The sequence below is a fragment of the Balaenoptera borealis genome, assembly GCF_965194805.1.
Source record: "Balaenoptera borealis genome assembly, chromosome: 9".
NCBI classification, from domain to species: domain Eukaryota; kingdom Metazoa; phylum Chordata; class Mammalia; order Artiodactyla; family Balaenopteridae; genus Balaenoptera; species Balaenoptera borealis.
The window spans coordinates 116,251,416-116,272,190 of NC_138873.1; the positions used below are offsets into that span (position 1 = coordinate 116,251,416).

The 20,775-nt window shown below is 45.0% G+C and overlaps 1 protein-coding gene and 1 long non-coding RNA gene across 4 annotated transcripts in view; one reads left to right on the forward strand and one right to left on the reverse strand.

The window, feature by feature from the left end:
* Positions 1 to 362: 362 nt before the first annotated feature.
* The window catches only part of SH3BGRL2 (SH3 domain binding glutamate rich protein like 2), an 84,289-nt gene continuing 63,876 nt past the window's right edge, over positions 363 to 20,775 (forward strand). The window contains exon 1 of one of the 3 annotated variants that reach the window (XM_082405127.1): positions 363 to 749. In XM_082405127.1, coding sequence (XP_082261253.1) covers positions 705 to 749 — 45 coding nt within the window. In that variant the 5' untranslated portion in view covers positions 363 to 704. The remainder of the gene's footprint in view (positions 750 to 20,775) is intronic. The other 2 variants (XM_082405129.1, XM_082405128.1) reach the window with 2 other exon arrangements.
* Positions 10,462 to 20,496, reverse strand: LOC309634739. The gene is made up of 2 exons (XR_014248391.1): positions 20,011 to 20,496; positions 10,462 to 19,439 (listed from the first exon to the last, which is right to left on the reverse strand). It is a non-coding gene; the product is annotated as an uncharacterized lncRNA (long non-coding RNA).

The window sequence follows — 20,775 nt, forward strand, 5'->3', positions numbered from 1 at the left end:
CAAAGAATCACCTTTCCGCACCTCCAGAGCCGCTGGGAAAAGAGAGGAGCGCGCGTCCCCACCGCCCTTACTGTCCCCACCTCCCCGAGCGCCCGGCCCGCCCCACCCCGCCGGCCGCGGGTCGCGGGGGCTTGCTGGGCGGGCAGAAGACCCGGACACGATGGGTCTGCGCGGCACCACTGCGTCTGTGGACGCTTTTGGGAGGGGATGCTCCCACACCAGTAAACCACAACACTGAGACCCCAGCTCGGACTTTGAACCAAGCTCTTCTTGCCTAGTTTTCTTTTTTCCCCCCTCGTCTCGCCAGGATCCTGGCCACCCTCGTCATAGCTTCTTCCCGGCCTCGGGTGGCCTTCCAGCCACCTGCGCGCGTCCGGCATCGACGCGCAGCAAGGAGGCGGTTGGTAAGAGCTCAGTCCACCGCCATCCCGGGCAGCTGCGGAGACTACAACTCCCATCACGCCCCGCAGCCGGCTCCCTCCCCTCCCCTCTGCCCCTCCTCTCTACCTTGACCGGCGGTCGGGAAGCTCTCAGCTTTTATCTGCAGACCGGGCGGGAGGGATCCGGCTCCCTGCGGTCTTCCCAGACCGGAGCGCTGTGCCCGGCGGTGGCGGCGGCGGCGGCTCTCAGCCGAGTTCTGCCTCCGCGTCCGCGCCAGCCCGGAGCCTCCGGGGGCCGACGGTCAGTCCCGGCGCGGCGAGAGGATGGTCATCCGCGTGTTCATCGCCTCCTCCTCGGGCTTCGTGGCGGTGAGCACGTAGGGGACCTGCCGCGGGCCGGGTCTGCGTGGTAGGGGCAGCGGGGCGCCGGTCCTGCGGGAGGCGCGCGGCGCTCGCCCCTGTGCGTCTCGGCGCGCTGCGCGTCCGGCGGCGGGAGCCGGCGCCGGGCAGGTGATCCATCAGCCTCGGACAATGAAATAGGGCGGGGAGCCAAGGTTGGTGGGGGACCCCGGACTCACCCACGTGCCCACCCTGCACGGCCTGAGAGGGAGACAGGAAAATGGAGTCGGCGGGAAGCCCCCAGCTCCAGTTGAGTGGCTCGGGGATTTGGGGATGGGTGGTCCGAGAGCTTCGGGGGTCCCGCTTCCCTTGATGTCAGTTCTTTCCGATTTGGGACACTCAGCCCGGTTCTGTGTTGTACGGGAGCTTATCAGGCTGCTTGGTTTGCTAACCTAGCTCCTGAATGGAACAAGTTTAAGTGGAACTTGCTCTCCACTCTCTGTGCCCCGCCACCAAGCACGTTTCTTCAGTTTTATACCTGCTCAGAGAGAACAGTAAACCAGGTTTGTCCTGTCGTGCCAAGGGTTTTTGTTTTGTCTTTTTTCTTTGGCCTCAGGTACTATAAATATTTTTATATCTATCTGTACAATGCGGTGCGTTTGGTTTCTTTCCCGCAGTAATGCTGTGCTCAGTTTCATCTTGGGGATATATAAATTGTGGTCTCTTTTATTATTTTAAGCTGTATTGTTTGGTCGATATTCTTGAATTTTTTTTTAGGAAGAAGTTACATAGCTAGATGTCAGACTTTAGGGAAAAATTCAGTAATATACTTGATAGCCCACTGAATAAGACAGGTAGCAATATGTTCTACACGATTATTAAGATTTGGTTACCTTAGCTAAGAGTTAAACTCTAGATTTAAGAGGCTCTTTGGTGAGATACAGAATCAAATACATCAAAAAGTGCAATGCTGATAGCTTAAAATTTGGTCTGGCCAGTTGGTTGCCTGCCCAGCAACTCAACCAGATTTTCCCCAAATTTGTTTCTGAAGCAGGTGAGATGGAGGATGGAAGAAAATGTTGTCTGCAACACAACACTGAGGTTTTTTATTTAAAAAGGAATTAACTTACAATAGAAAAAAAGGCCCCTTTTTGCATTAGTTACAGTGAATGGGAAATTCCAACTTATCTTTGTCTGCAGGCATGCCCTGGTCCCCCAGATTCCGATAGTTTTGGTGTTTCTTGTTATTTGGGGCTGCTTAGTCATACCTGCCTTTTATAGATGTCTGCACTGAAGCTGCACTTCATGTGTTTGGAAACCCATACTGTTTCATGGATAGATTTTTTTCCAATTCACTTCTTCATAAGAGTGCTACAAAGCTTTTGGTTTCACCGTTAACTTGCGTGCTCCGATAATTGTTGCACTAGCATTTTATTGATTGAAAAAGGGATGCTTTATGTATTAAGAAGCCTACGCTACCTGTGTTGGACAAGTCAAACCTACGGTAATGACTTGGCTTATCCTGTAAGAAGGTTGTATGTCAAGAGAGTTCTGGAACCCCACATCTCTGTTTCCTCAATTCCATTAACAAATATTTATTGCCTGCCTGCTGTGTGCCTTTTTAACTTTTAAATTTAATGTTGGGTGTTTTGCACATGAAGCTAGACCTAAGAGACCCCAGTTTTGAGGCAGGCTCTGACGAGTGGTGTGAGTTTGGTTGAAGTACCTCATCTCTGCTGGAGTTGCTTGTCCATAGAATGAAGGGTTGTGATGAATAACTCAGCATTGCACTCTGGCTTTAAAGTGCTTTGAATTAATTAGTTGGGTAAATGTGGATACATCATCATAATGACTTCTTTCACATTGACAATATACATGTTAGTATCAAAGTGAATTTATTCTTTTCCTCTGGTGTTTTACTGGGATGGCTCAGGTCCCCTCACTAACACACCCGGTAGTATGTGTTCCAACAAGATACGGTTTCAGCTGGAAGACATACTCTGTTATCACATACCATATGTACAGCCCATAAATGCTAATTATGTATTTTAAAGTACCTGATGTTTTCGGGTCTCAGACAGTCCTCAGTCATTGAGTCTCTCCAATTGTAAATTTATCTCCTATATCAGTACAGAGTTTGTCTGTAATTATGTAACATCAATACTTTGGGTGAGGATAAGTTTATGCTTCTGTGCAAGAATGGTGATTTCTAAGAGTTAATGAAGTTGTTTAGGTCAGCTCTTGAGCAGAAGAGGCTCACTAGGGCTTATGGCATTATGCCGTATTGAGCTGTGAGGGAACAGCTGTGTTTTCCCTCCAGCGGTGTTGCATTGACCATTGGCTCTGTTTCATTCGGTGACCAACCATGACCAGCAAGTGCACGGGAGAACGAATAATGTGATGCCCAAGTCAGTTTGGTTTTAGCTGGAGTGGATTAAACCACAAGGAAGGAATGTGGCTAGAAGTAGACGTGGCCAAGTAAGTCCCAGGAATTTCCAAAAAAGATGCTCTGCCCCAGTCAACAATAGATTTAAACAATCTATCTGGGGAAAACTCTCATATCTTGTTCTGATTTGCCTGAACTCTCCAGCTTCAACACCTAACAGTGGTAGTTAGAATAATTAACACAAGGGGTGATTGCCCTTTTCTCTTCCGCAGCTCCAAGTAAAATCTGCTTTTATAGGAAATAAAAACAATGCCACATTATTATGCTATGGCTACTTGAAAATCAGATTTCTTATGCAGCTGATCATGCTGCTGTCATTCATATCCTAGAGAAGGGCACTTTATTTCAGTCCTAAGAAAATAGTGTAGTCGTAAAAGTGCCGTTTTAAAATCTAATTTATTCTGGTTGTATACCCAGAAGGGGAGGTCTTGGTAACTTTATCCAGGAAATATATTAATATGACTTTTTAATGTAAAAACATTGAAATCAGTCGATTATTTCATTCGTTCATTGTTTTATTCACTCAACAAGCATTTGCTTAGGGTCTGCTGCTTGCCTAGCTCTGTCCTTGGTCTTGTGGGAATTGGAGGAGGGCAGAGGGTGTGGTTTCTGTCCTCAAGGAATTCAGGTGGGAATCAGGTGGGGAGATAAGATAGGAAAGGTGAAACCACCAGTAGTAAAGTACAACCCAAGGACACATGCTTCTTTCAGGAACATTCTTTACCAGAGGTAGAAATAATATAGGCTGTGGAGGGATGCATTGCAGGATGTCAGATAAGGAGGAAATGTGCCAGAAATTATAAAATATGCATGTGGGAGCCTCAGGCAGATGGCAGAGAGAGGGATTGAGTTGGATTTGGAGCCCCGGAGAGAGTGCCTGAGCCCATCTTGTTCAGGCTGGAAAGGGAGGAACCTTAGGTGGGAGCGGGGCAGGCAGCAGGGGTCCCTGTGGACCTCTTTTGAGCGCGGAGTAGACTCTGAGTCCTTGAAAGCAGCCCGTGATAACAAACTCCAGAGTACTCAACATCTCAGAGATGTCTTCAGGATCTGCAGGATCTGGCGTGCTGTCTGGAGCCTTTTGTCCCCAGGGAAAGACCCCTGGTATGTGATTTCAGAAGAATCTTTACCCTCTTGCTTGCCTTGACTAAAATTTCTCAAAAAGGAAGGAAAGTTTCTCACTCTTTGTGAAAAGTTCTTGGGCTCAGTTGTGAGAGCTGGAAGAATACCGAAAGAGATTTTCTAGTGACGTCCAACCACCTCGTTTCACAGAGAAGGAAATTTGGGCCTCGAGATTAAAATGACTTGCCCTGAGGTCATTAATGGCAGTCAGTGCCGAGCTGAGGGTTAAATGGAGGCCAGGTCTCCTGACTCCTGAATGTATTCCTTTGTGCATTCATTCAGCCCTGCATTCGTTCATGCCTTGATTGACTCATGCGCTTATCAATCATTGAAAACCTATTAAGTACCAGGCTCTCTGGTAGGTGCTGTTAGGTGTATGATGGTCAGCAGAAGAGGCATAAATCAGTGCGGACGCTCCACAGCCCAAAGACTTGGGGTGCAAACCATTTCATCAAGGAGAATGAAGGGCTGATGCTGGCTTGGGGGATGTTTCCATGGGATAAGGGGAAATGAGTTAGACAGAAGTAGTATATCCCTGGATGTTGGAGGGGACCGTCACGGGGAGGGAAAGGTACAAAGAAAGCAGAATTGGAAGCAGGGTTGGAAGACATGGACCTCTGTCCACGGCTGCAGCTGTATTTTCAGGTGGGTGTGGGAGTGGAGGGGAAACACCTAGAAACTATGCTCAGAGTCGTTACAGTCTTCTTTTAGCTGCAGAAAGGCGTGCCCATGCTTTGCTTTGTGTGACTTAGGACTGTTTTAAACGTGCAATGATCAGATCCATGAAAATGATCAAAATGCATTGTGAAGCTTCGTTTGTATACGGGAGCTTCTGAAAGGAGCTCCAAGGTGGTTAAAGTCAGGATGTGACCATATAAAACAGACTGAGCATTAATTCCTAAGTGATTCTAATGCCAAAAAAAAGCTAGTGCTGGTAAGCCTGGGCTTGCTAGGATCTTTAACTCAATCCTGAGTCACATGGCAAGGTTTATTCCCATTTTACAGATGGAGAGACTGAAGTTAACTGACCTGATTGAGATCATACACAGTAGATGGTGGGACCCTGAGTCAAAGTCTGGCAGGCAGGTGGCCCCAAAGCTTCTAGAGCAAAATTTCTCCACTATGGGCCCTTGGCGGAATGAAAGTACCAAGGGTGCTCCACATCCTGCAGTGTACTGGACAGTCCCCTGTAAGAGCTGCCCAATGCAAAATGCCAGTGGTACCCCTGACAAGAAACAGTGCCAAAGGGCATTGGCAGGGGAGGGGAGGGAGGGAGTTTAGGGAAGTGGCAGGAGCATTATGAGAAATAATTAGGAGAAACAGGAATAAGTTGGGAGTGCAAGGACAAAGTTGTAAGGGAATGTCAGGCTGGGAAGGCTTGTGTATTGGTTTTCTAGGGCTGCCATTAACACAGGACCAAGAACTGTGGGGCTTAAACAACCGAAATCTGTCTCCCAGTTCTGGAAGCTAGAAGGCGAGATCAGGGTGTTGACAGGCTTGCTTCCTTCTGAGGGCTGTGAGGGAGACTCTGTTCTCTGCCTCTCTCCTAACTTCTGACGGTTTGCTGGTAATCTTTGGCACTCCCCCTTGGCGTGTAGATTATGACCCTGATACCTGTCTTCATGTCCACATGGCATTCCCCGTGTGTGTGTGTGTGTGTGTGTGTGTCCTCTGTGTCTACATTTCCCCTTTTTATATTGAGCTTCAGCCTACCCTATTGGCCTAATCTTAACTTGATCGTTTGCAAAGGTCCTATTTCCAAATAAGGTCACATTCACAGGTACCGGGGGTTAGGACATCAGCATCTTTTAGGGGGACACAGTTCAGTTCCCATAACAGCATGCAAGTTGACAGTTGAAATAGAAGGACTAATTGATGGCATTTCCCCCCTTTAGTTGGAAAGACTATGGGCGAATTTCCTGAATCTTAAAGTCAGCAGCTGGATATGGAATTATAGTCAATGTATACTAAGGTCCATTGCTAGAAAGGGAGATGTATCGATATCCCAAGTGAAGACCTGACCTCAGTTTTTCTAGTTCATCTTAATATTTCCCAAATTTGATATTTTTTCCATTCTGTGATACTTTAAATTTGTAAATATAATCAAGGGCATGGACTCCTTTACGAAATTAGGGACTTTTTAAAATCCATGTGCATTAGGACATTTTAAATAAATATTTCATTTGATTTGAGGAAACTAAATTTTGACATCTGTTTATACAAAAGTATGAGGTGGTTTCCACATCGCAGGAATGTAAGCCTAATTGAGTCTTGTTTATTTCTGTATTTTTCAAATTTTTGATCAAAAGCAGAAAACAGCTATTGTGACAAAAAACCCCAACAATTCTACAGGAAGCAGTGTGAGATACTAACTCTACAGAATATTTCTTCTTCAGATTTTTCATGTTTAATTTATAAAAAGTTCTGAAATGAATTTTTTTTTTCAGTAAAGTTAGAAATGGGTGACAGAATAGAAAAATTCTAGATTCTTAGTGAATGTTTCACTTTTAACATAAAAGTTAGTATGACTTAACGATCATTATATATGAAAGTTTGAAACACTGCATTTTGAAATGCAGATTTGAAAAAAACTGGATCAAGAAATTATTAGTTTAGCTGCCAAGGGTTAATCTTTTTAAAATTTGCCCTCCAAACTCTAAACTCAGAAGGAGACCCTTTTAGGTTTCATCAGTTTTTCAGTAGGGACTGCTTTAAGGGGTGTTAGTTTAGCTGCAGAGTTAGTTAGACACTTAAGTTCTCATTTTTTTTTTTTTTTAAATAAATACTTATTTTTGGCTGTGTTGGGTCTTCGTTTCTGTGCGAGGGCTTTCTCTAGTTGGGGCAAGCGGGGGCCACTCTTCATCGCGGTGCGCGGGCCTCTCACTATCGCGGCCTCTCCCGTTGCGGAGCACAGGCTCCAGACGCGCAGGCTCAGTAGTTGTGGCTCACGGGCCCAGCCGCTCCGCGGCATGTGGGTTCTTCCCAGACCAGGGCTCGAACCCGTGTGCCCTGCATTGGCAGGCGGATTCTCAGCCACTGCGCCACCAGGGAAGCCCTTAAGTTCTCATTTAAATCACATTATTTTTCTGTGAACAATTTTACATTACTCTGTTTATCCATTTTGCAGAGCAGGAGCTTAGCTTTCCAGATGAGAAGTGTAGTGAAAAGTTATTTTTTCTCGGAAACGGCCAATGCTTTTTTTTTTTTTTTTTTTTTTTAAAGATTTATTGATTGATTGATTGATTACTATGTTGGGTCTTCGTTTCTGTGCTAGGGCTTTCTCTAATTGTGGCAAGCGGGGGCCACTCTTCATAGCAGTGCGCGGGCCTCTCACTGTCGTGGCCTCTCTTGTTGCGGAGCACAGGCTCCAGACGCGCAGGCTCAGTAGTTGCGGCTCACGGGCCCAGTTGCTCCGTGGCATGTGGGATCTTCCCAGACCAGGGCTCGAACCCGTGTCCCCTGCATTGGCAGGCAGATTCTCAACCACTGCGCCACCAGGGAAGCCCTAGCCAATGCTTTTTAACATGTGAGGGAAATCTCTACTCCTGATCATGTACAATTCTCTTTTTGGGCCCTCTTTCTCATTGTGGCTTAACAACAAGTCGCTGAAACCTTCTGTTTGGTGTTTTTTAGACCAATAGGGATCAGCACTTACCGTTGCCGGAGTTTTGATGGGCAGTTGGTGTGGCTGGGAGCGTGGGATGGGGGAGTCAGAGGTTGGAAATGGCCACCAGCTGCAACTGAGCATCTAGTTGAAAGCAGTGGTTTCCCTCTGTCCTCTGAAAAGGCTTATCTGAGTTTATCTGCCAGCACAGGCTAGTCCCCCAGGAACTGGGCTGTGGTAATTTAAGGTTAGAGTTGTTATTTCTTTTATGTTTGATTGTTTTGTTCCCAAAAGCTGAAAAAGAAATCGACTGAGGAAAAGTACCTAATGGAATGTTTCCCTTCTGGACTCACAAGTCTGCTGTAGGACTGAAAGCTGAGCTAGATGCTGGCAGAGGGGCCCCCGACCTTATAATCCCAGGGACTTTTAGGCTGGTATGGCCCCTGGGGGACTCTGGAACGGTTTGATTGGTCTCCTAGATCTGATACCTTGGTTTACCATTGACAGCTTTTGTATTCCTGAGGGGACCTGACTCTTTTGGGCTGGCTTCGTAACTGGCAAAACCCCAAGGGGGCTTTCCTGGAGCTGACCCCTGAGAGTGGAGGGGTGTGTCTGCCTTGTTGTGGCACCTTTGTGTGCTTCCTGCCAATATTAGCTCAGAGCTCCCAAAGCCGGAAAGGGAACACTGGCTGTGACTGCGGGCAGAGAGTTCTACTACTTCAGGATGCATTTTCCATTTCCTACTGGTGATGGATAGCCCAGATCTGGAAATGGCTTTTTGTCACCTTGGCTCTAGTGGCTTGGGAGTGGAGGGCTAAGAGTAAGAGGTGACTTGCTTGACAGGTCAGTTCAGTGGTATTTGGTAAATGCAAATATATGTAGTTAAAGTCAGCAGCTATTGCTACACACCAATCCAATATTAAAACAACCAACAAGGACCTATTGTACAGTACAGGGAACTATACTCAATATCTTGTAATAACCTATAAGGGAAAAGAATCTGAAAAAGAATAGATATATGTATATCTGAATCACTTTGCTGTACACCTGAAACTAACACAACATTGTAAATCAATTATACTTCAATATAAAAAAAGGTAAATAAAAAAATACACCATCTGTGTGCAACTGAAGTTGGGAAAGAGTTTATAATATCTGACTTAAATCGGTTCATGAACACCATCCGATTTCAAATAAGTTCAAGTGAAAACAAAACAAAACAAAGCAAAACAAAAAAACGCAAAGCAACACAGCCAACATAGCTTTTGAGTTAGTTTGTTTTCCTTCTGTGGGTTGTACAAGGAGTGGGAGTATGGTCTCCATTCATGACGTTCCCATGTGGATTGAAGCTTCCAGGTTCTCTGCTTTAGTAATCATGTTCATCAGGATAGTTCCTTTGACTGGAAATTGGTCATTTCCATAAGCCTGGATCCCCAGTTGACAGGAGGTTTGGGTTACACTGTCATTTTATGATAAACTACATACTAGCCAAAGTAGGTCTTTGGATTGAATACCTACTGATTTATTTAATTCTGGAGTCAGTTTACATTCAACCCATGCACCTACTTCTGCCTCATCTTTGGATTATCTACCACTGGAGAGATGTCACCCAGTGCAGCACATGGGCTACATTGGTGTAGCCTCATGGTTAAGGCGGGGCTTGGTCCAAACCCTAGTCTGCCATTGGTGAGCGACATGACCTTAGGCAAGGAACCTCAGCCCCTTCACTCGTAAAAGTGGGACAGCAGTGGTACCTTCTGTGTAGGATTGCTGTGAGCATTGAAGGCCTGAAGTATTCCACATACAGTGCCAGGTACATAGAAAGTACTCGGTGCATTTTCTCTATTATTTCTATTATATCATTATTAACAGCAGCAGCAGTAGTAATAGCAGTAATAAAAACATGAAAAAAATTATAACCCTGAATTGTGCAAGATCTTTAATCATCAAAATATTACATACAGTACATAATGCTTACTAAGCCAAGGATGCATGCATGCTGATATAATTTTTGGAGAACTTTTAGTACATTTAAGTGTAAAGGGTTTTCAACTGAAATTTGAAGAAGAACATTACAATTTGAGGTCGTTCCCCAACAAACCACTTAGAGTTCTTCTGTAATTTTTGAACACTTTATAGGGACACAGCATGCTGTGCACAAGTCACTAAACCATATTTATTCACAGCCTACAAAGTGCTTACTATGATGCAAATGGGCACTATTCCTTTGCTGTGCACGGTACATGATTTTAGAGTCCTCATCTGATTTAAGGCTTCCTAAACTTGGCAAGTAGATTTCATCCCAAATGGCAGCTCTGTCTGATGACTGGTGACTGCTGCAGAGCTGGGAGACGGGTTTTGGAGCCTTGTCTGGGATCAGCTGGAAAACACCCAGTGTGATTTGTTTGTTTGTTTGTTTGTTGTTGTTTTTGACTGCATTGGGTCTTCATTGCTGTGCACGGGCTTTCTCTAGTTGCGGTGAGCGGGGGCTACTCTTTGTTGCGGTGCGCAGGCTTCTCATTGCGGTGGCTTCTCTTGTTGCGGAGCACGGGCTCTAGGCGCGCGGGCTTCAGTAATTGTCGCACATGGGCTCAGTAGTTGGGGCTCACGGGCTCTAGAGCACAGGCTCAGTAGTTGTGGCTCTGCGGCATGTGGGATCTTCCCAGACCAGGGCTCAAACCCGTGTCCCCTGCATTGGCAGGCGGATTCTTAACCACTGCGCCACCAGGGAAGCCCCCCTCTTCTCTTTTTGTCAAAGAAATGAATTTGATTTGTGTACCCGCGCTGCCTTTTGTTGTAGACTGGATGATTCCTTTTCCACTGGCGTGCATTTCCTGTCGAGTGAGAGCATGACACATGCATGCTCTATAGTGAGTTCCATAGTGATATGTTAATAGTGAGCTTGGTTCTAAGAATTAACTGAGATGAGATGATTAATAATTCACCTTTTTAAATTCCTTTTCCATTGAAGGAGGGAAAACAGCGTCATCCTTCTAACGAGATTAAGTCTGCATGTTAGGTTCAGAGCGTGTAGGAAAACCTCACTGGCTGCTGAGAGCTTCTACCTTCAGGGCCACACCTTTTGGCCTTGCATCTTGGGCCCTCTGATCTGAATCTGACCTACCTTCGCAGCATTTTCTTTCACTATTCTTTAGACCACTGTATACACACACCAGACTTTTTTTAAACCCCTGCCTTCTGTGCGTTTTTTCATGCTGCTTTCCTTGCCTTGACTGTGCCAACCTTGCATTGAAACTGGTCAGAATCCCCTCCCTTCTTTGAAGCCCATGCCAATAACATTTCCCAATGAAGGCATCCCTCCTTCGCCCTCCAAACTGGGAGGATGCTGTATCCACAGCCCTCCAGGGTGTGGAACTGCTCTCCTGGCACCCAACGCATTTCACCCTTGGTTACAATTATTTTGTACCCAGGTTGGTTTGCATGCCAAGTTCTAAGCTCGTTGCGGTCAGGTCCTTTTCATCTTCTTATCACCCACTGCCCCACGTTTCCTGTTAGAGAGCTTGGCGTGTTGTATTTATTGATCACGTGGAAAAGAAATATTGTTTCTGTAGCTTCCACATCAAAAACAAAAGCTAATAAAAGTTGGTGACCACGCCAGGGCGGGACTGGAGTGGAGTATGTGGTAGACGAAAGTCTGATTGGAAAACAGAAAGGCTGCGAGGGCCATGATTTATTTCGCTGCTTTGTAAATAAGGGGCATGAAGAATCTACATTATTAGGGATAATTTTATTACAGTATTACGTCTCTTATCCAGATATCATAATTCTAGAACCTTCGTTTGGGAGGAAGCAGGGAGACCTCTGAGAGGCCGTCAGCTGTTCTGCATTCAGCGGAGCAGGGGTCACGGAGCTGCCCTCAGGGCCTCACCCAGAAGACTGGGAACGCAGTAGGTCCCTGCAGCCTCGGGCCCCGCTGAGGGAGCACCAGGGGAAGCTCTGAGAAGGGACAGTCACCTTCTGAAAGCAGAAATGGAGAATTCCAGAAGCACAGCTTTGGGCTCTGTTCGGCATAAAGTAAAACAGCGGGCTCTTGTAAGTGGGCTCTGAGAATGTCAGTGCACCACATCAAAGGACAAAAATGGGCCAGAAGGATGGTGCCTTGTCCAGAACAGATGAGATCAGGTTTGGCGCATTTTGGTTTGATGTACCCTGCTGAACAACGAATGCAGGAACACATGTGGTGCACTTCAGAAAGATTTCTAAAATAAAAGTAGCTTAAAACAAGATAATAATGTATCTGTGCTCAAAGGGCCAAGTTTCAATTATACGGAAAACCCCACTCTCCAGTCCCAGGAGAAAGTAACTTACTTGCTCTTAACTCTGTGCCCGTGTGGCCTGCCACTTCTCTTTCTCTCTACCTTTCGATATCACAGCTGTAGACTCTTTTTCCTCATCATCTTAGGAGCCGTTGATTTTATATTCTTTCTGTATTTCTCATGCTGTGCTTCTCTTCCTTGCTTCCACATGAGCTGCAGCGTTTATAGCCCATCCCGGGCACCTTCCCCACGGAGCACCTGCCTTTGGGCTGCCCTGGCCCTGTGGGCACTCCTGTGTTAGTGCCAGTTTTATATGGAAGTTACTTGTTGACAAGCCCTGTCTCCACCCCCTTCCCCATCGACTATGCACTGCATCACACTGGAGGCCTTGGTTTGTCACTTACGTTCCCCTAGTTACTAGGGCAGCGTTTACAGCCTCGCAAGGTCTCCACAAGGTCTTGTAAAACCTGTTGAGTGAGCCATGCCTCCTTGACCTTTTAGAGACTTCGGTTTTTCTTTGTGCTGCATCTCTCTGCTCTCTCTCTAATTCCTTTTTTTTTTTTCTCAGTTTTAATATTTTTTTCATTGAAGTAGAGTTGCTTTACAATGTTGTGTTAATTTCTCATTCTTTGTTAACTTCTCCACTGACTCTTCGGAGTCAAGACGGAATGCAGAAATGACATGGCTGAAGATAATGAGGAATCTGAGGTGGAGACACCAGAATTTGGAGGCACTCTTCAAGACAGACCTGTCTTATCTGGGCTGCAGGAATCAGGGTCGTCTGTGGGAAGGGTGAGAGCTTGCAGAGATTCGAGCTAGCTTTGAAAGCTCCTAGTGGCGGTTGTGTGGCATCGAAACAGAATGGAGTGTCCAGCTGAATGGGAATTTTCAGCAGACAAGGCGCACTAACCAGCCTGGCTCAGTAGCCCGAGGAGGGAAGAGAAAGCTGATGGGACCGGTCCATGGGATGCGGGTGAGAAGGCCCAGACTTTCTCTGAGGCATCAGTGTGCACCCACTATGGAAATACTAATTCATTATACGATCCCCCTAAAGTAATTGTGAGAACAGTCTGCTGTCCCCATATTATTTGTCAAATGTAAATCGATAATAGTTTCTAGATCACCTCTTAGGATCTCTTTTCGCACATCTGAGAATGCACTGACGTAGAACTGGGAGGAACCTATTCCAAACACTCTCTTGCAGGGCAGCACCTCCGGCCGTTGATAAAAGCGTGGCTTTTGGCTGCAGTCCTGTCGTTCTTGGTGGAAAATACCATCCTCAGCAGGATTTCCTCATTACTGCAGAGGATTTGGACTATTACAGCAAGTTTTGCTGGAGCAGGTTTTTTTTTTAACAAACTCTCCTCTAATTAACAGGAAGCATGTGTGTGAACAGTAGTGTATAATTTTCATAGATAGTCTTGCAAAATAGTGGCATTTTAAGTTCGTATTTTATACTTGGCTGACTTTTTCCTTTAAGGAAGTAAACATGTAATCTTGACAGGGAATGTGAAAACAGTAACATCAAACCACCCACATCTTTCATTCCAGGTTTTTGCTAATGTTTTTTATGGCTTTCGCATTGCCAAGTACTACAAGTTGTTTTGTTTTCGTTTTTGTTTTTTTCAAAATGCAGAGTAAAAGCAATTTATTGCATGAGCTGATGGAGACATTAGTTAAAGCCATTTACATTGCATCAAGCAGGTGGGGAAGGAGACAAATCAGCTAAGAGGTATGTGACGAGAAGGTCCTCGGAGCCACCCTGCTGAGTCCCCGGGGGGACACAGACGTGACACACACATGGTCTTCATCTGCCAGAGGAATTTACAGTTAAGTTGGGGAAAGAGGCACAGATACACGCCACTGTTATAAACAGCGGCAGGCTGTATATCATTAAATGGTGGTGACCGTGGGTATAATGGGCGTTTGACGAAAAGAGGATCTGGGAGGGCTGTGGTTGGTGTAAGTCAGGGTTTCTCAGCATCAGCACTGTTGACGTTCTGGGGGGCTGTCCTGTCCATCACGGGGTGTCTAGCGGCATCCCTGGTCTCTGCCCACTAGATGCCAGTTGTACCTGCCAACTGTGGCAACCAAAAATGTCTGCAGACATTGACAGCTGTTTCCTGGGGGGAACGAAATTGCCCCAACTGAGAACCACTGGGTAGGCGTAGTTGATCGCAGTGTGGGCTTTGGGGCTGAACCTTGAAGAATAAATAGAACTTGGACAGGAAGTGTGGGCTATATGGAGATGATTTAGTTAACAGAAGCCATTATGTAAAGACCCAGTCAATTTCTTTTTTTTCTTTTTTCTTTATTTACTTGTTTACTTATTTATATATTGGAGTATAGTTAATTTACAATATCGTGTATGTGTCAAGTGTACAGCAAAATGATTCAGTTATACATATATATATTCTTTTTCAGAGTCTTTTCCATTATAAGTTATTACAAGGTATTGAGTATAGTTCCCTGTGCTATACAGTAGGTCTTTGTTAAGGATCCAGTGGATATTTTTGAGGTGGGAGTGACGTTTAGGTGGGTCTTTGTCATTTGGCCTGTCTCTGGATTTAGGCTTCAGTCATCTGATTATTCCCACTTAGAAACCTTTTCTCGTTGCTTGCCCTTGGACCATGATTTTGAACTGGTCATTGTCTATTTGAAACTTTCATTTGTACGTTTTACACCTTGTGTTCACATTATGTGTGTCCTTCTCTCTTGGGATTTTTAAACAATTTAATGTCTTTGTCACAGGGTAACTTTTGTGATTATTTGGCAATGCTTAAAGCTGTTCCCTAAAGAAATAAAGGAGAATGCGTTTTGGTTCATTTGCATCTTCTGTGAATGGAAAAAGATCTGTGCCTTGGGCACTGTTTTTATAGTGGTGTTGGTAGGTCTGTGTCTCTCTACTCATAATTTGGATTCCTGTTTGGACCCCTGGATGGCACTGGTGTCAGGTTGTGGAGGCTGATGGCTTAGCCTGTGGCCATGGTCCTTTGTTCATGTCTTTTCTAGAAGCTTTGAAGTACTTTAGTTTGCTGAAATTTCACCTCCCACTTGAACTTTTTTAAAAAAATTTTATTGAAGTGTAGTTGGCTTACAATATTGTGGTAATCCTGCTGTACAGAAAAGTGATTCAGTTATACATATATGTATTCTTTTCCATTATGGTTTATCACAGGATATTGAGTATAGTTTCCTGTGCTATTCAGTAGGACCTTGTTGTTTATCCATTCTGTATATAATAGTTTGCATCTGCTAATCCCAAACTCCCAATCCTTCCTTCCCCCACCCCACCCCCTTCTGCCACTTACTTTTATTTATTTATTTATTTACTTTTAATTTATTTATGTATTTATTTTATCTTTATTTATTTTTGGCTGCTTTGGGTCTTCGTTGCTGTGTGCGGGCTTTCTCTAGTTGAGGCGAGCTGGGGCTACTCTTTGTTGCGGTGTGCGGGCTTCTCATTGTGGTGGCTTCTCTTGTTGTGGAGCATGGGCTCTAGGTGCATGGGCTTCAGTAGTTGTGGCACGCGGGCTCAGTAGTTGTGGCTCGTGGGGCTCTAGAGCGCAGGCTCAGTAGTTGTGGCACACGGGCTTAGTTGCTCCACCTGCCACTTACTTTTTAATTACCCCTCTTTTCTTTCTTTGAACATGTTGCACATACTTATTGTATGTTCCATATCTGATCATTTTAATATCTGAAGTGTTTGTGAGTTTTTTTCTTCCCTTCTGTTTTTGCATCTCTGACTCATGGTGCATTGTATGTTTCTGGAATGCTTAATTTTTAAATAGTAACTGCTTCCTTGCTAATATCTTGAAACTAGTTGCTTGAAATAATGCATGGAACTTAAGGCTTTGTATTTTCGTTTGGGATGATATTCTGGGACTAGAATTCTTGGTTTCCCAATTCCTAGATGTAAATCGCTTGGCAGAATGGGGAAGCGGATGTGGGGCTGCTTGTTAGGAGATGTGGATTCCAGTCCTAACTGCTGGGTAAGTTCCTTAACTAACGTCTCGGTGTCTCAGTTCTATCATTTTGTCAAAAGAGTAGGTTGACAGGTCATTGAATAGTTGTAGAATAGATGGCTCATTTCAGGATCACGGTTTAGGCATTGGCAATTTCATGTCCATTGTTTCTGCAAGTTTATCATTTTCCAAGGCAGGGTATAGGATACTTTAAAGTCAAAGAGGTATAGCATAAGTTCCCTGCCCTCCAGAATTGAAATTACTTGACTCGACAGGAGCTAGTAGCTCTTAGACACACAATGAATATGGGTCGTGTTCTCTGGAAGTTCAAAAGAAGTAAGTGGAGAATATTCTGGACAGGGGTGGTACTGTGTGAGAGGTGGGCTCAAAGCTGGGCGTTGTAGGAGGTAGGACTTCACTGTTGAGAAGTCAAGAGGGCATTCAAGGCATGGGAAGCAAGGGTTAGTCACTGTGGTGAGGAACTAAGTGTAGCGAGAGGAGAGGTGCGAGGTTACATGCAGAAGCTGGGACCTCAAATGCCAGTCCCACAGCCCTTAGCCATACCTGCAGTGCCCCCATCCTCCTCACCCTAGCCCTCGACAGCCACTGATCTACTTTCTGTCTATAGATGAGTCTATTCACTGGACATTTTTATATAAATGGGATTCTACAATGTATGGTCCTTTATGACTAGTTTTTTTCACTTCAGCAAAATGTTTTCAAGGTTCGTCCTTACTGTGCCCTGTATCAGTACCTCGTTCATTGATACGGCCACATAACATTCCATTGGATGGATATGAAATGCAAATTCTTGAACCCCATCCAAGTCTTACCAAATCAGAGTCTGTTGGCTTTGGAGTCAACCTCCTTTCCGCAGTCTGTGTTTTGACAAGCCCTCCAGGTGACCCAGGTGAACTTATGGGTGGAGAGCCACGGCTGCAGGGTGGGTGGGAGAGGGGCATGAGCTGCAGAGGTGGGCCTCGTGGGCCTGGGCATGGTTTCTGCCTTCATTTCAAGGATAATGGGAAGTTTCTGGAAGGTTTTTAAGCAGAGATCTGAAACCGTTATGTTTATGCGTATTTTAAAAATTCATTTTAAAAAGGATATATTGTACAACGCAGGGAATATAGCCAATATTTTGTAATAACTGTAAATGGAAAGTAAACTTTTAAAATTGTATAAGAATTTAAAAAAATTTTTTTAATAAATAAAATTTTTAAAAAATTCATTTTAGCTTCTCTGTGAAAAGTGGCTTTGGGGGAAAGCGGGCCAGAAGAAGATACAGGAAGATACAGGTTGACCAGAGATGATAGCTTGGCATGGGCTAGTGGGAGTGAAACTGGAGAAACATGGGTGGGTTCAAGAAAAAAATTTGAAAGCAGAAACTTGATGATTAATGACTTGATGATTAATTGTATCATCAGGGAGAGTCAAAGATGGAATCCCAGTTTCTGGGTTGGGCAGGTGAGTGGGTGGTGGTGCCATCACTAGATCTTCTGAATTTTCTGGTTTTCTAATATGTGGGTAAATGTTAATCACCTGTTCCTCCCCCGGGAACCTACTCTTTCAAGCAACCCTCGGGGACAACCTATCAGATGACATTTGAGTACATACTACGTGGAAAGTACTCTCGGGAGATACGCCATACACATCTAGAACCATAATATTAATATTAATGTGTCTAACTATATAAAAATAAAAAATGTCTGAGAAGATGAAAAATAAAGAGGTAAGCAAGGTGTTTGGACTCAGGTGTGTGTCTTTCCAAGCACACAGGTGAATTTGCATAGTTTAGAGAAAAGAGATGGAGTGGTTGGTGAGAGGAGAGAAGAGATCTGAGGCTCGTGGCCAATTCTGAAAGGACCGCCGGCATGAGGTGAGGTGCTCGGCTGTAGGGATGTGATCCAGGGTTCTGAAGGTGAGATGGAGACACAGGACACCACTGGTGAGAGGCCTGAGAATCTAGGAGCAGCAGACGGTAGAGCTGTCTTACATTTTTTATTTATTTATTTATTTTAAAAAATCGAGAGCCAATGAGGAATTGTAAAGATCTGAAAAAGGCAGTGGTGTGTGCTTGAGAAGAACATTCTCGCCTGCCTTTAGAGGGGAGTGGGCAGGACAGTAAAATCCCTGCAGGTGTGGCTGGCAGCAGCATAAGAGTTGTAGAAATGGGGTGAAATCAGCAAGATTAGCGGAGTGGTAGAATTTTCAGGACTTGGCAGCTGAAGAAAAGAGAGAAGAACAAAGAAGAGGAGATGACTTCATGGTTTCTAGGAAACTGGAAGACCCTATGCCTGCTGTGGCTCGTGGTGCAGGACTTGTAGAGAGAGGAAGGCTGTGAAAGACACTGACTGTAGTTTTTTAACATGAATGAGTGATCACATGGGATTAAATATTTAATGGTAGTTTTGAAGAATAAAGTTATTAAATTTGAGATAGCAAATTTTATTGACTCCTTTATCTTTTTCATTTTAATTCTATTCTCTTGTAGTCTTACTAGGCTGTCTTTTAAAGTTATACCAAGAATTAGAAGCAAATATTGTTTCAGTAACCTATGATCTGGAGTGTGAAGGGACTTGCCTATGCTATTCTGAAAATACCAGTTCACAATCAGAAAATAACAGGTAGGACTTCGCTGGTGGCACAGTGGTTAAGAATCCGCCTGCCAATGCAGGGCACACGGGTTCGAGCCCTGGTCCGGGAAGATCCCACATGCCGTGGAGCAGCTAAGCCCACGCGCCACAACTGCTAAGCCCATGCGCCACAACTACTGAGCCTGCGCTCTAGAGCCTGTGAGCCACAACTGCTGAGCCCACGTGTCACAACTACTGAAGCCCGTGTGCTACCACTACTGAAGCCTGTGCACCTAGAGCCTGTGCTCCGCTAGCCTGTGCTCCGCAACGAGAGAAGCCACCTCAATGAGAAGCCTGCACACCGCAACGAAGAGTAGCCCCTGCTCGCTGCAACTAGAGAAAGCCCACGCACAGCAACGAAGACCCAATGCAGCTAAAAATAAATAAATAAAATAAATTAAATTTAAAAAAGAAAAGAAAATAACAGGTAACATTTTTGTTAGTGGCAGATTAGATTCGAGTTCACTGGAAGAATCATTCTGCCAGTGGCAGGACAGCTGGAACCTCTCTTTGGTCAGTTCTAAAATATTTCTTTAAACCCAAGAACCGTAGACCATAAACTCTGCTGACACCTGGCTAAGTTTCGGTTAGGGAACTAAATGAAGTGATTGGATTTAATTACATCTTCTTGATCTTAATCTGTGATTCCAAAACTGTGACTCCAAATAAACAGGTGCTTAAATTGATGTTGGTTATCTGCTTAAAAAATTGATGTTGGTTATCAGTTTAAAAATACGCCGGACGGGCTTCCCTGGTGGCGCAGTGGTTGGGAGTCTGCCTGCTAATGCAGGGGACACGGGTTCGAGCCCTGGTCTGGGAGGATCCCACATGCCGCGGAGCAACTAGGCCCGTGAGCCACAACTACTGAGCCTGCGCGTCTGGAGCCTGTGCCCTGCAACAAGAGAGGCCGCGATAGTGAGAGGCCCGCACACCGCGATGAAGAGTGGCCCCTGCTTGCCGCAACTAGAGAAAGCCCTCGCACAGAAACGAAGACCCAACACAGCCAAAAATAAAATAAATTAATTAATTAATTAAAATACTTAAAAAAAAAAAAATACGCCGGACGGACTTTTAGTCCTAGAGGACAGCCATGGGGACATTTGTTAATTCCTCTTGTCTGACATTTGTGGTTCTCCCTGTTCCACTTTCTAGATTTTTTTTTTAAATTTATTTTATTTAAGTATGGTTGATTTACAATGTTGTGTTAATTTCTGCTGTACAGCAAAGTGATTCAGTTATACGCATACATATACATTCTTTTTCATATTCTTTTCTATTATGGTTTATCACAGGTTACTGAATATAGTTCCCTGTGCTATACATTAGGACCCTGTTGTTTATCCATTCCATATATAATAGTTTGCATCTACTAACCCCAAACTCCCGGTCCTTCCCTCCCCCCACCGGCACTTTCTAGTTTTAACTCTAGCATTCCTTTTCTCAGTCCCTGTATTGCAGCAGAGACGGGAAAGTCCAGAAGGTTACTCTCGTGAACACACAGCAAGGGACAGCGCCTGTCTGTTCCTGGGTTTGGGGAGTCTGGCCTGGGCAGTTGAGGCGCGTTAGGCTGTGACGAGCTCCGTGCAGCGTGTGCCTGAGGGGACCCCGTCCTGCCCTCGTCCCTTGTAGGCTGCCTCGCAGGATGGGAGGACGACAGGGTTGGCACGAGGGTACAGTCTCGCAGAGTATGTGCCAGCATGAGAGCAATCATGCTCACTTCTAAAGGGAAACCCATTTTTACCAAAGGGTATGTTCCCAGAGAGTGGGTCCTGTCAATGGAAATACTCAATAAACAATCATTCGTAAGAATAGGAAAGAGTTTTATTTGAGCCAAACTGAGGACTAGCCAGAAGCCCGGCTTGCCAGGTGACTCTGAGAAACTGCCCTGCAGAAGCAGGGTTTCCAGCACAGTGTTACGTCTTGTCAGAACAAAGAACATTAAACTAGTCAGCGTTACATTTCTTCCAGGTTTCAGAAAGAGAACATTCCGGCCAGTACCCAGCAAGTCAGCA